The sequence below is a fragment of the Apus apus genome, chromosome 1, assembly GCF_020740795.1.
Source record: "Apus apus isolate bApuApu2 chromosome 1, bApuApu2.pri.cur, whole genome shotgun sequence".
In the NCBI taxonomy this organism is placed as follows: domain Eukaryota; kingdom Metazoa; phylum Chordata; class Aves; order Apodiformes; family Apodidae; genus Apus; species Apus apus.
This window is the reverse complement of record NC_067282.1, coordinates 101,305,009-101,317,632: the sequence shown is the minus strand read 5'-3', so window position 1 is coordinate 101,317,632 and position 12,624 is coordinate 101,305,009. Positions and strand designations below refer to the sequence as shown.

The window sequence follows — 12,624 nt, the reverse complement described above, 5'->3', positions numbered from 1 at the left end:
TTACTTTATTACACTCTAACTGTAAAGATGTCACTACATTCTTACAAAAAGAAAATTAATTAATCTTAGATTCCTGTGTCTAAAACAGACACAATCTACCTATATTACACATTAATAGATCCTCCAAAAGTCAACAGGACTTTGAGCAAACAAGCATGATAACATAAGAGAATTCTGAGCCTGTAACACTCCATTGTGGTTAATGGTTCCTGAGTGCCCATGCACAGTTTCTTCTGGACTGGGGCCTGCCTTACACTCATGCTTACCAGGCTGCCAAATACTTTCTTTAATGTCACCATTGTCACTAAAAAGTAATATATCAACCACTTCATTATTTTTATTATATCCAGGAGATGTATCCCAATACATACTTGCTTTTATATGTTGCTCTATGGCATTATATATGTTTACATTAATTGTTTAATGTACCATTATGATGGGAAAATAGAAGTTACAACTCTTTTTGTCTATCTAGGAGGGGGTTTTGCATGCACAAGATAATCTACTGAAGTATTTGACTAACCGAATTTCACTTTTATGTCATCTTTGTCATAATGTAGCTATTCATAAAAAACATACAGATACAGATTTCTACATACCTGTTTGTCAAATGCTACCCAAGCAGGAGCATCATTTCCCATCCCTTCAGGAAACACACTGTATTTAGGTTTCAGTTTCTGACCAGGTAACGGTTCACCTCCAACCCCAGGTTTATCTTCTGCAACCAGCATAGCAACATTATTGCAGAAACCCCAATGCTGTGACTTGTGGAACTTTTCTTTCCCTATCTGTCAAAAGTTTGGGGAAAAAAAAAAAAAGAGAAAAAAAAAAATAAATCTGTGTGCTTGTTTTTAAATCCTAAAGATTTAACTATCTGGGCAAGAAGGATTAAACATGTAAAACTGATTCTATAATTACTTTAATACAGAGTCTGGAAAACTGTAACAACTGGAATGCTGCAAGTCAAGTTACATATTTCACTGGTCAATTTTCCAGCCTTAGAGACAAAAATGAAAAAATATTCCAATAACCTACCCATGCTTAGAGATGGCATCATGGTGGCCCTTTCCCCCTGCCTCTTTCCCTGCAACAAGGATTGATGTGTGTGGCAGAAAGAAGCAAGTCACCCATGAGAACTGGTGCAAAAGGTAGAGGGGAAAAGCCTTTTCTACAGATCTCCAGATGACAAATGGGAATGGTTCAAGAGTGCCCAGAGAACAGATTGGTCTCATTACTTATGTCATAGATCTTACTTACACTTGCGTCCCTGAGTACAAAATAAATAGCTCTGTATTAGTGAATACATTTGAATTTTGGGAGAATGAATCCGAATCAAAAGACAGAATATTTATTCCATCTGGACTTATTTCAAAAGAATGTCTCTGTAGTTATTTCCTTATATTATTAATATTTTTCAGGCAATTAAGGATAGAGTGCTTAAAAAAATATGCACAACCAACTCCAAAGAAACCTGTCTTTGCCTACTCTCATTTCTTGACTGGGTCTGGAGCCAGTCTTGAAGTGATGCAGAAAAGCCTCTGGCCTTGCATGAATTTCAGTCATGCCTGTGGGAATGTCCCTCCTGCCTGCTTTGCCGGCCAGTTCCCTCGAATGGAAGCAGCCAGTGTGAGTTGTGTTTGGGCAGCAAACCCTAACGACCCCACACATCAGTCTCACTCAAGAGGACAGGGAAATAGGAAAAGCCAACAGAAAGCTCCACTAACCCTTCCTCCAATGATAAGCAATCCTGACTTGTTAACTCCTCTTGCTCTGCTATTCCTCCCTTCCTTGCCCTCTCAGACCCTCAAAACACTTTGTCTGTCGAGGGAGAGAAGGGCCACAGGGTAATGGCACCTCAGCACACCTAGTAAGGTAAGGGGAGATGGAGACTTACTACAGCTATGCCCCCTCTCGACCTGAGACGGAGTGAACACGAGGGAAGATGAGGTTGAAGGGGGAGGGACTTACATTATGGGAGAGCATAGAGAAAGCCCGAGATAGAGGAAAAGACTGGACAGCATAATTTTTATAGGAGCACCAGAGCAGGTATGTCAGCAAAGTCACAATTGTCTACACAGGCCAAAAATTATCTCTCATTTGGAAGACTGAGCAATGTTCATTCTCACATACATATATATTTAAATCAGTACTCCCCCAAAAGGTATAGACAACTCTAAGTTACTATCAGGAATCAAAAAATGGCCAAGAAAAACAACAAAGAAAATGAACAGATAATTTTTTTTTATCATGACAACATTCAAATACTCCAAGATGACGTAACACAGTTAAGAGCAGTTCTGGGAACAAGTGCAAGCAGTTAAGCAGCAAAACTGGAAAGTAACCAAGTAGTTATTTCAATCTGCCAATAAGAAAGACTGAGGAATCTGAAAGGCAGCTACTCAACTTCATGGCTCATAACATCCAATGTGCTTATAGATAAGCTATTGCACACTGCATGTGGCAATCAGAACTATTCACCTGCCTTGCAGTGCTCTACATCCAATGACACAGGATGAAGAGCTGCCCTTGACATGAACAGCTGAATCACTATCTTAGCTTAACCTTTGCTTAATCTTTTTCCATGCCCCTTGTGTCCTTTTGCAAGGACAGTGGCACGAAAAACAATAAATTACTTCCTATTTTTATAAATTATTATTTTTAATACCAAAATAATCAATGGCCACACCTTGCTTAGGTTAACAAAATCCGAGCTAGCCAGCAGCCTTCAAAATAGTCATTGCAAAATGAGACAAGGTTCACATACTGGGACAGTAATGATTTGGAGTATGGAAGCACTTCCCCAAATAAGATATTTAAAAGGTAAGCAATGTTCTGAAAAGAAGCAATGTTACATGGCAAGTAATACAGTGGAAAGAGTTATATAAAGGAAAAATGTCCTTCTCAATCATATGTTTATAATGCCAGGAATTTAACCACATTAAAAAAAGAGATGCATATTTGCAGTAACAATGTCCAAAATAAAATATTTCATATCAGCACTTTTTTTTAGCTGTGATATAAAACTTCATACTTCCGCGTGCAGTGTAAGCACTGATATTTGAGGATTAGGAGCAGCTCTTCAGGTGGCCATCAGCACCCTTCCCTGAAGAAGTGAGCACAGGCACTTTCCCAGGTACAGGACCCTGGAACAGACAGAAACTGAAGGGGTTTGGCACCCACTTTGCAACACATCTGCACTTGGGATGTTTTTCTCCCTCTCCTTTGGGCATTACTGAGCTGCCCTTTCTGCTTTTACTGCCTTTTTAAATACTCTTGTTCCACAGTAAGCTGATAAAGAGTTGGGGAGAAATCACAATGGGAGGGAGCTTTCTGCATTTATCAGTTCAAATGGGGAAAAACTATAGTCAAGCTGAGTTTTAAAAGGAAGATTTCTAGGCAGAAACATCTGATTAATACAGAAGGTACTACAGAACAGACCCACTTTCTGGCACAGCAAGCATTTAATGATTTTCCCCCTATTACCAAAGCATGAGTTAGGGACAAAGGCATAGCTATCAAAGCACAGTGAGGGTGACAGTTTTCCTGAGCAAAAGGAAAGCTTTTCATGTCCTCAAAGCTTCTTCTAGAATAATTTGATGTTCATCTGTTTCCAGAGTTTGGTGAGCTACAGTGTGGTAAAATGTCCACCAAAGTAATCCAGGCTTGCTCCTGCTGGAAATTTTTCAAGATTTAGGGATGAAATCACAATACTGTTCACATCTTTATATGAAAAAAATACACAGCCCAACAGCTGCAACTCTGTTAAGAATATTTTGTGGCCTTCTTGTAACTTTTTAAGGTTTGATAGAAAGAAAACCTTAGATTCCTAATCACAGAATTACTTACAAGCCCCTTCTCCATGAAAAGCATTTAAATCCATGTGCAGAATAATCTCTTCTAAAGATCTGAACTGGTCATTTCTTTAAAAATAAACAAAAGAAAGTTTAAGAATTCTAACTGAATTATCACAAATCATAAAAGAGAAAAATTACTTTTGGGGAACTTCAGCTAATGAACTCTGACCACATCCAGCCTAAAATAGTGACAGAACATCATGTTACCTCCATAATAATAATAAATGACTTCTAAAAGAGGGGAAAGATCTTTGCTGTGTCTGCTGTGCTAATGCAGCTAAACTGAGCAAGCTGCAGATCTGCTGAACAAAGCTGCCATTTTCTGTGCGGTGAGCCTGAAATAAATATTGAGGATACATCCAACAGTGACTAATGCAAAGGTCAGTATTCTCTTACTGCAGCTATTGGTTTTGCAAACTCAGCCACTGCAGTCCTTGAGGAACACTGCCTCATGCTCTCTCCATCTTTAATACTCTTGTACAGAGTCACAGCAAACTCATCAGGGAGCTATAGGTTTCAACTGAACCAAACACAGCTGGAAACCTCTAGCCACAGCAGCTGGAGTGATGGAGGAGCCCTGTGATGCACACTATCTCAGCAGCTATGTGCTTTTAACCAAGTCTCACAGAGAGTTATGGCAGAAGCCACTGGTAGGAGTCCAGTTCTCTTCCCTGTACCCATTTTTCAACTCCCACCTTGAGAACAGCAGCTGCTTTGTGGACGTCCTGCTCAAATCCTGCATCAGGAAGGATGAACTGTGGTGTTTACGGACTACTCAAGGTTGCTGATACAGTCCCCTAGTTGCATCAGCTAAGCAGTGGAAATAAATGCAAATGCTGCACACGGTACCAGTTAAATCCATGTGACCTCCTGCCCTGTGTAAAGCACAGGTCAACACAAGAGACAAGGCAAACAGCTGAAGTTCCTGAAATACTTATAAGCAGCATCTGCCACAAAGTTAGTACTGACTGCTTAGTGAAAAGCCCTATTTCGGCTACTGATTATCAAATATTTTATCATCCCTGGCCTGCTCCAGAGGTTTTAGTATGTTCAGATGTTAAGTGCTACTGTAAAAGGGAAGATTACGTTAAGACCTTTTTGCCAGCCACTGTGGTGCCCCTCTACTGTGTCACAGAAAAAAAGGTGCATCAACAATAAGAGCCTTGAGCAGAGCTATAAGCTTGCTCTTACTGCCTGAGCTGGTACAGTCTGAGAGAAGACAAGAGAGGACATAAAGAACAGAGTCCAAAATGCAACCCTGACGGGCAGCTACAGGAAGGTTTGGGTTTGGGGTTGTAAACAGAGAAAGATCTCAGGGTGCGGGGCTGAGAGGAAGGAGGAAGTGGAAGGGGTTCAGAAAAGAAGTCCAGGGCAAAAAGAAGGAAAGGCACAGCGGGCAAGCCTACTTATAAAGAGACCGGCAAGGTCTCTGTCAAGAAAAAATTGTGTCCCATTTTGGCACCAATGATTTCAGAGCAGCAGGAAATATTCAAGCCAGGAAACAGACAGACTGCAAGAGTAGCACAGCTGAGGGCAATTCCAAGCTCCTGCAATAAACAAGGAAGATGTGGAATTTCATAAAGTTTGCAACAGAAACTGGTCTTCTCAAGGATGTATTTTCCCTTTGAGACCTATATAGTCATTGTCTGATTCTCTGAGAAATGCCACACAGAATTGCTGCAAAGAATTCTCTTTGCCAGGGATTTCAAACCTCAGGCATGACAATCCCCACTAGTCACCTAGCACCTGGTAAAACTGACCCACAGGACTATGCGCTCCTGTCAGTTAGCTGCTGATATATGGCAAGAACATCAGTTTGGTATCAGAAGGGACAGCTGCCTCGGACAACAAGAGGTAGACAAGTAACACTAACAAAGGAAGCACTGACACTGTTGCACTGCAACCAGCATCACCCTTAGCATAGTCCAGACTGCGGATGAACAAACTTTTTCCTGCAGTAAGAGTAAATGTATTATATGCTATGTTTCCAACACAGGCAGGATTAAATACCATTATAAAGATCAGGTAATATACATATAACTTGCATGGGCAAAACCGAAAATTTCACTAATGAACAGTTTCAGTGTCAGTTGGGCTCTGCGGACAGAAGCTACAATGCCTAGGTCTCCCTGTGGCTCTTAAACATTGGCTTCAGTGGCAAGAGCAAAAGAAAAAAGGAATTCCCCATTTCAGGGGTACACAACAGTGGAATTTTCAAACAGTTAACCCATGACTTACTGTTTGTGAAAATAAAGAAATTAATAAACTCTTTCATCCAACAAGATGGTAAATAATGTGTGAGCACCACATCCTGCCACTGCTGAGCAGACAAGGGCACACCTTTCTGCAGCTGCCAGGATGGAGAAGCATGAGCCTTGCCAAGGAGCAGAAGAACTGCCAGCACAGACTCCAGCCTTCCCAGCCTCCACAAAAGGTAAAGCCCTGACTTCTGCCCATTAACCAGCCCCTTGAGGAGGGAGGCCTCGCAAGTGAGTAGCAGATGGGCTAATCTGTGCTCAAAATACCAGCCTGCTCTATCCTTAGATCTCCTGATTACCCACATGTGAACATGACAGGCTCTGCTGATGAGCAGCTTATCTTTGGACTCCTGTTCAAGAATAGGAATTTTAAAGGAGGTGAAGAAGGTTTATTTGATGGGTAGACTTGTGTGTACACAAACTACTGTAATTTTTATCTTAAACAGCTTTGAAAAAATAGGGGTGGTTCCTTTTACTCTCTTTGTAGACAGTAAATATTTTATGCTCCTTGTGCCTTCTGCTAGCAGTCATTGTTCTCCACCCCATCAAATCAAACATCAAACATGGCAGTGCTCGTGCTATGCCTGTTCCTTTCTTCCCTGCTCTTCATTTAGCACAAAGGAAACATTACCTTACATTACCGTAGGAATCGCTCTGGCTATTTTAAAAGTGTCTGTCACCTTCCTATGTTTCCCTCCAGTCTCATTAGCTGCGATGCCCGAGCAGCAAGATTTTTGTCCCACCTATGCAGGACATCGCTCTAGGGAAAGGTGCTGAATTGGCCACCATGCGGTTACAGTTGAGGGAGAGAAAGAGAGTAAAAGCCAGCCAGCAGCCAGCAGCCGCTGCCTTACGCAGTGCCGGCACCAGGGGCGGCTGTGAGCTGCTCAGCCTTGCTGCTCTTGCTCCCTGCCAGCATGGAAGCATTTCTGCTCCTTGCTCCTACAAGCATTCCCGGTAGAGCTAGCTAGAAGTAATAACCATGAAGGAGGGGTAATACAAGGGCCAGTGATCTTAGATCCAGAGACCTAGGCGTTGTGAAAAGATTTACCACTTCCCATTTTCCAATGCAGTCCCTGCTGCCCTGCAGTTTGACTCTGTGTCCCTAACTACCCCAAACCTCTGATTTTCTGGAAACAGCCCAGCTGCCTTATTAAACACATCCAAGGTAGACAAAACCTCCTGTATACCTCTTCCACTGACCTTCATGGGCCTATATATGAGGCCAATGGAAGCATTAGGGGCAGAGAAAAGAGGATTGCAGCAGTAGCTCAGATAGTGGTAACAGTGGAATTAATACCCATAATGATAAACCAAGGGCTGCCTCTCCCCTGCTCGTCCTTCTTCAGGGGATGCTTTGCTCTGTTAATTTTATGCAGTAAGAGGCATTGCTGGCAATGCTTAGAGTACTCATGGTGAAAATACTTTCTTCTTTTTCAATTCTCCTATTGCAGTTACACTTTTTCCCCTTTAAATATGCTCTTCTGAGCCTCTCATTTGTGGAACTATATGCAAATAAAATTAAATCTAATAGCCAACAACTCAGTGGAGATCAGAAAAGCTTTTCAAGAAAGGCAAGTTATCAGTATTAACTCCACTATCTCAAGGACTGTCAGAAATAGCAATTTGGACCCCTGACAATGCTATAACCATGGTTTTACAGTGCTGTCTTGTGCCTAATGTGACTTGGTTTTCACACCTTTAGTTTTCATAACATTTATATGCCTGATAGGTACTTCAGCATTAGGTGTTCAATGCGCTCTATATGTAATTCTTTCCAGGCACATGAAGCCAAATACGGTGCTTTTCCTCTGAAAAAGGAAGCACCATGTTTATCACAAAGCATCTTCACTGCTCTGGAGTCAACTCACTCCATCATACTCCAAAGCCAATAATCCCTAACAATTAAGATACACTGAAATCTGAAGAACAATAAAGTAATGGATAACATTCAGCTGAGCTATTTTGCTCCCACCCAGCAGATACCAATGGTACACACCTATTTCAATGCTACTGCTAATACCCACTCAGCAGTTACCTGAAGTGATGTACACAACCAACTCTTCACAATACAAATTTGAATTTAGCCAGAGAGACTGAGTATTCACCACCAGACCCCTTTTTTTTTTTCTCCTTTTTTTTGTCTTTTTCTCTCCTTCTAAGACAATGGCACCCAGCCTGCTGTCGGTGGGGAAGAATTTGCTGCAAGACCCCCACTGCTTGTAAGGTGGGCTGCTCCTGCAAAAAGGTCCTGTGTTTGCACACACCTGTGCAGTACTGACACACCAAGTGAGGCTGGGGAGTTCAGCTGCTTCTACGCAATCTCATGCTCTCTGTACCAGCAACTGGGCAGCTGTCATTGTGCCTGTCCTGTTTGTTTAGAGAGCTGCCAGAGGTTTTGCACTGGACCACACAATGCAAACTGATTCATAGCTCGTGAGGTAGGTTCTAGACAACCTAATGGCATGGAGAAGTCTCATATTGAAGGGGTAGTGACGCTCATGTTATGATTGACGTGAATACATATGTCTTGACAAATCATTTGCAAATTGTCCCTGAACTACATTATCACCTCCCAAATGCTCTCTCACGGGGAAGACCAGAGTCAGGAGCTAGCAAAGTGCCCCAGCAGTCAGACTGCAAAAATGAGGGCTCTAACGGCCACATGTTCATAGTTTGACAGGTTCTCTTCCTGTTTCATCAGCCTCCTAAAGGCACCAGCTACAGGGCCATGCCCAAATCCATCCTTCCCTCCTGCAGTATTTCACAGTACAGATTGTACTCAGCAAATTTCTAACTGTCCTTGCTGGGCAAGTTTGAAGTAGTGATGGCAGCCTTCTCTTTTGTTTGCTCTTGCAGCTCATGATAAAAATATCATCCTCTATATTCACAGACTGCCACTGGTACCTAATGGTATTGCCAATTCTGAAAACATACAGTAGCATCTCTAGCATTTCCCCTCCCCTCTGCAAAGATTTGTTTGTTCGTTTGTTTATTTTGAAGGGATCTGCCTCTCCCGGTTTTGCTTGGCTAAAGACAAAACCAGAGCTTCGAACTGCCCCACGGCAGCTGCCAGGTGCGGGCCCAGCTGCAGAGCATCCCGCCTGCCCAGGCAGGGCCGGAGGAGGGTCCTACACCTGCCGGCCCCTCGCTGCCCACCTGCCGGGCGCGGCGAGGGGAGAGGGGAGAGGCCTCGCCCCCCCCTGCGCCGGCTCCGCAGGCAGCACCTGCACCTCACCCCCTCCCGCCCACCCCACCGACGTCTGCAGCGCATCTCGTTCGGCGCCCGCCGACCTCTCCGCTCGGGGGGCCACGTCGGCCGCGCTGCCCCTGCCCTGGCCTGCGGGGGGCGGCCGGGCCCGCCGCCACGGCAGCCCCGGCACCGGGGCGGGGAGGGACGGGGCAGCCCCTCTCGCTGTCACTCACGTTCCGGTCGCGACAGACCCCGGGCAGCAGCGGTAGCGCCATGCCTGCCCCGCACCGCACCGCCCCGCACCGCCGGCAGCCCCGCACCGCTGCCCCGCACCGCACCGCACCGCCGGCCCGCGCCGCTGGGGGCGCCGTTGCCTGGAGACCGGCGCGGGGCGTCACGAAGGGCGGGGCCGAGCGGGGCCGAGCGGGGCCGAGCGGGGCCGAGCGGGGCCGAGCGGGGCCGAGCGGGGCCGAGCGGGGCCGAGCGGGGCCGAGCGGGCGCCGGGCTTTGTCCTGAAGGAGGCGCGGCGCGGCGGGAATGCCGGCGATGTGGCAAAGCGGGCCTGGAAGGAGGGGGCGAATCGGGGGTCGGGAGGGTCCCGTCGGGCCGAAGTTAGAAATAAATACGACTCCACGTGTTGAGTTTTCCAAGGGTTTGTTTCTGGGTCCGTCACACGTCCCTGCGGGTTTCCCTCCGCCCCGCAGCCGGGTGTGGTGCCCTCCTCCCCAGCCGCCTGGCGGGCTGCGGAGCCCTCGCTCTGAACGTGTTTTCCCCCCCAGAAAAATAAATCACACCGGGGGTCACGGACAGGGGTGAATCCCACCGCCCCGGCCCTTTGCTGCGTGCACGCGTTCATCTCCGATGCTTGTTGCCTTGTGACTTCCGTGCGTGACACTTTACTCGGGTGCCGCAGCGGGCTGGAGGGAGCGGGGGTGGGAGGCTTCCACCTCTCCTTTGTTTTCGTTTTTGTGGGGGACTCTTTCTTTCTTTTTTTTTTTTTTTTTTTTTTTTTTGCGTTTTAGTCCACCGGGATGGTGAAACTAGGTCAGTGGGTTTTCCACTTTCTGGTTTCCCAGCGCTGTGTTATGCACCCGCATTTGCATTTAGTGCGGAAAGGTGAACGTTTGAAACGTGTTTTAATTGAAAATAAAAGGGACCGTAATTGTAATCGCATTCATTTCATGTAGTGGGTGGTATTACTGTCAAATTTAAATTTCAAACAGAAAATACACTGAGAGTTTCTCACGGATAGCTTTAGGGGGGAAGGGTTGTTTCTTCCTTTAATGAAAGTAACATTTTCCTTGTTAATAAGGGAGGATGCATTCCAGATCACCGCCAAAGCCTATTCCAGAGAACCACAACCATGCTACACTATGTTCCCCCATTTTACATACAGCTGTTCACATATTTTTTTTTTTTAAATTAGAACTGCTTTTTTTTTTTCCAGAAAAATGAGTTTATGGATAAAATAGTTAGCTGAAACCCAAGTATTTCAATTCTGATATGCCATACCACTGTCTCGGAGGAGCTGTACTTCTGTTGTTTTATGTCCTTATAGATGGAGTGGATCTCCCATCCCATCTTTCATACTCTATGATGCATGAGGCCATGATATTCCCAAAACATATCCTCCCTCCTCCCTGAAACTGAGGCCCATGGAACAGCATGGGCGGTGTGTTCAGTCTGAATGAGTCAAGGACACACTCACGGTGCAGCCTCCGTGGAGTGCTTGTGCAGCATTTGCTATCAGAATTGGTGTTTGGCCAAAACATTGTGGGTTTACTATAATTTCTCTGAAAATTCTCTGATTTTTTATCTTTTCCCACACATTTGAGTAAGGGAAGGGAAGAAAGAGGAAGGGGAAGGGGAAGGGGAAGGGGAAGGGGAAGGGGAAGGAGAAGGGAAGTTGTGCAAATTCCAAAAGGGTTATTGCAGGGCATGGAACACTGCAGTACTTCAGCAGTGAAGCTCTTCTGCATGTCTCATTATTTGCATGTTCATGTGATCACTCAATATTCTTTCAATGTGCCTTTATGGACCTTACAAACATTGCACAGGAGACAGCTGGTATAGTCATAAAACATACCTTTAAGTTTTGGCAGCTGTCATTAGAGACTGCCTTCTTCAGGAAGTGGATCCAAAGCATTTTATAATGTGGATGTGCCAGCGTGTCCCTATGAGTTTATTGAACCAGCATAGCTGTGGCTTTGTGCAGAATCCCCACAGGCTCCTTGCAACTAATGGCACAGCTTCTCATTTGGGATCGTAACCACTGTCATAACACAATAATGAAGAGTTAATACCTCTTCTAACTTCATTTATCCCCCAGAATTGGTATCTCCTGTTTAGTTTTTGTGGCACATTTCATAGTGAGGTGGTTGAAGGTTCTTCCGATATCGATACTAAACTGTTGCTCCAAGGTTTCAGGCAGGATGGGCAGAGTATGTTTGTAAAAAACATGCAAGGGAAATGGCAGCACCTCTTTAGGAAGGTCAGTGAAGTGATGGTGGCAGTAGACAGTCCAGTGGAATTCCAGCAGAAAACCCTGTGAATCGTGCCTGACCTTCAGATCAAATAATTCTGAATGGGATTATCTCCTGCCCCACCCAGCAAAGAAGGCACAGGGAGCTGTGGAGCTGTGGAACATCTTCATTGTGCACCAGAAGCATGGTTGCAATATGGTGTTTTATTTCAGTCTTCAATCATTTTTTTTCTTTCAAAAATATGAAGGAAAAAAAAAAGTGCATTCTACTTTCAAACAGAATTGTTTCTTCCTTTATTACCCTCTCTTTGGGGTTTCTCTCATATATCTATCTTTTTTGTTCCTTGCTATATTCACTCAAGAATACAGACCAAATGAAAACATTAATTTTAATGCCTTTTCTGGGAAAAATAAAACCACTACAGGAAAACAATATTTTAGAAAAGCTTTTTATTAAATGAAGATAGTTAATGACAGCAAAGGCAAGCAGTTTTTGCCAGTAGTAAATTAACTATATTCTGACAGTGCTCTACGAATTATAGTGGTGCATGTACGTAAGTGCATTCATTGTACAGTTCAAAGGAGAAAGAAAGGAGGGGGGAAGGTAAAGCTGGGAAAACCTGAAAAATATTGTGTTCTTAATAAAAAGAGATTCTATTCCCTTTGTTTTGGGTTTTTTACTAGCAGACTTGAAATCAGTAAGGGTATTCAAACTGTAATCTTCTGAGCAACTGAAAACTTTCCAGAAAAAGCTTAATTTTTTTTTTTTTTAAATACTGAGTTTGACTCTGACCAAGTGCCATAGACTCCAGACTATTGTTAGTCCATTTGTCTCAG

General features: G+C 44.3%; 1 protein-coding gene across 1 annotated transcript in view; it reads right to left on the bottom strand.

Annotated features, from left to right (window-relative positions):
• EFHC2 (EF-hand domain containing 2) overlaps positions 1–9,580 on the bottom strand; it is a 61,513-nt gene extending 51,933 nt beyond the window's left edge. Inside the window, exons 1-2 of the mRNA XM_051608321.1 lie at positions 9,539–9,580; positions 600–788 (exon numbers count right to left, since the gene is read on the bottom strand). Coding sequence (XP_051464281.1) covers positions 600–788; positions 9,539–9,580 — 231 coding nt within the window. The remainder of the gene's footprint in view (positions 1–599; positions 789–9,538) is intronic.
• Positions 9,581–12,624: the final 3,044 nt, after the last annotated feature.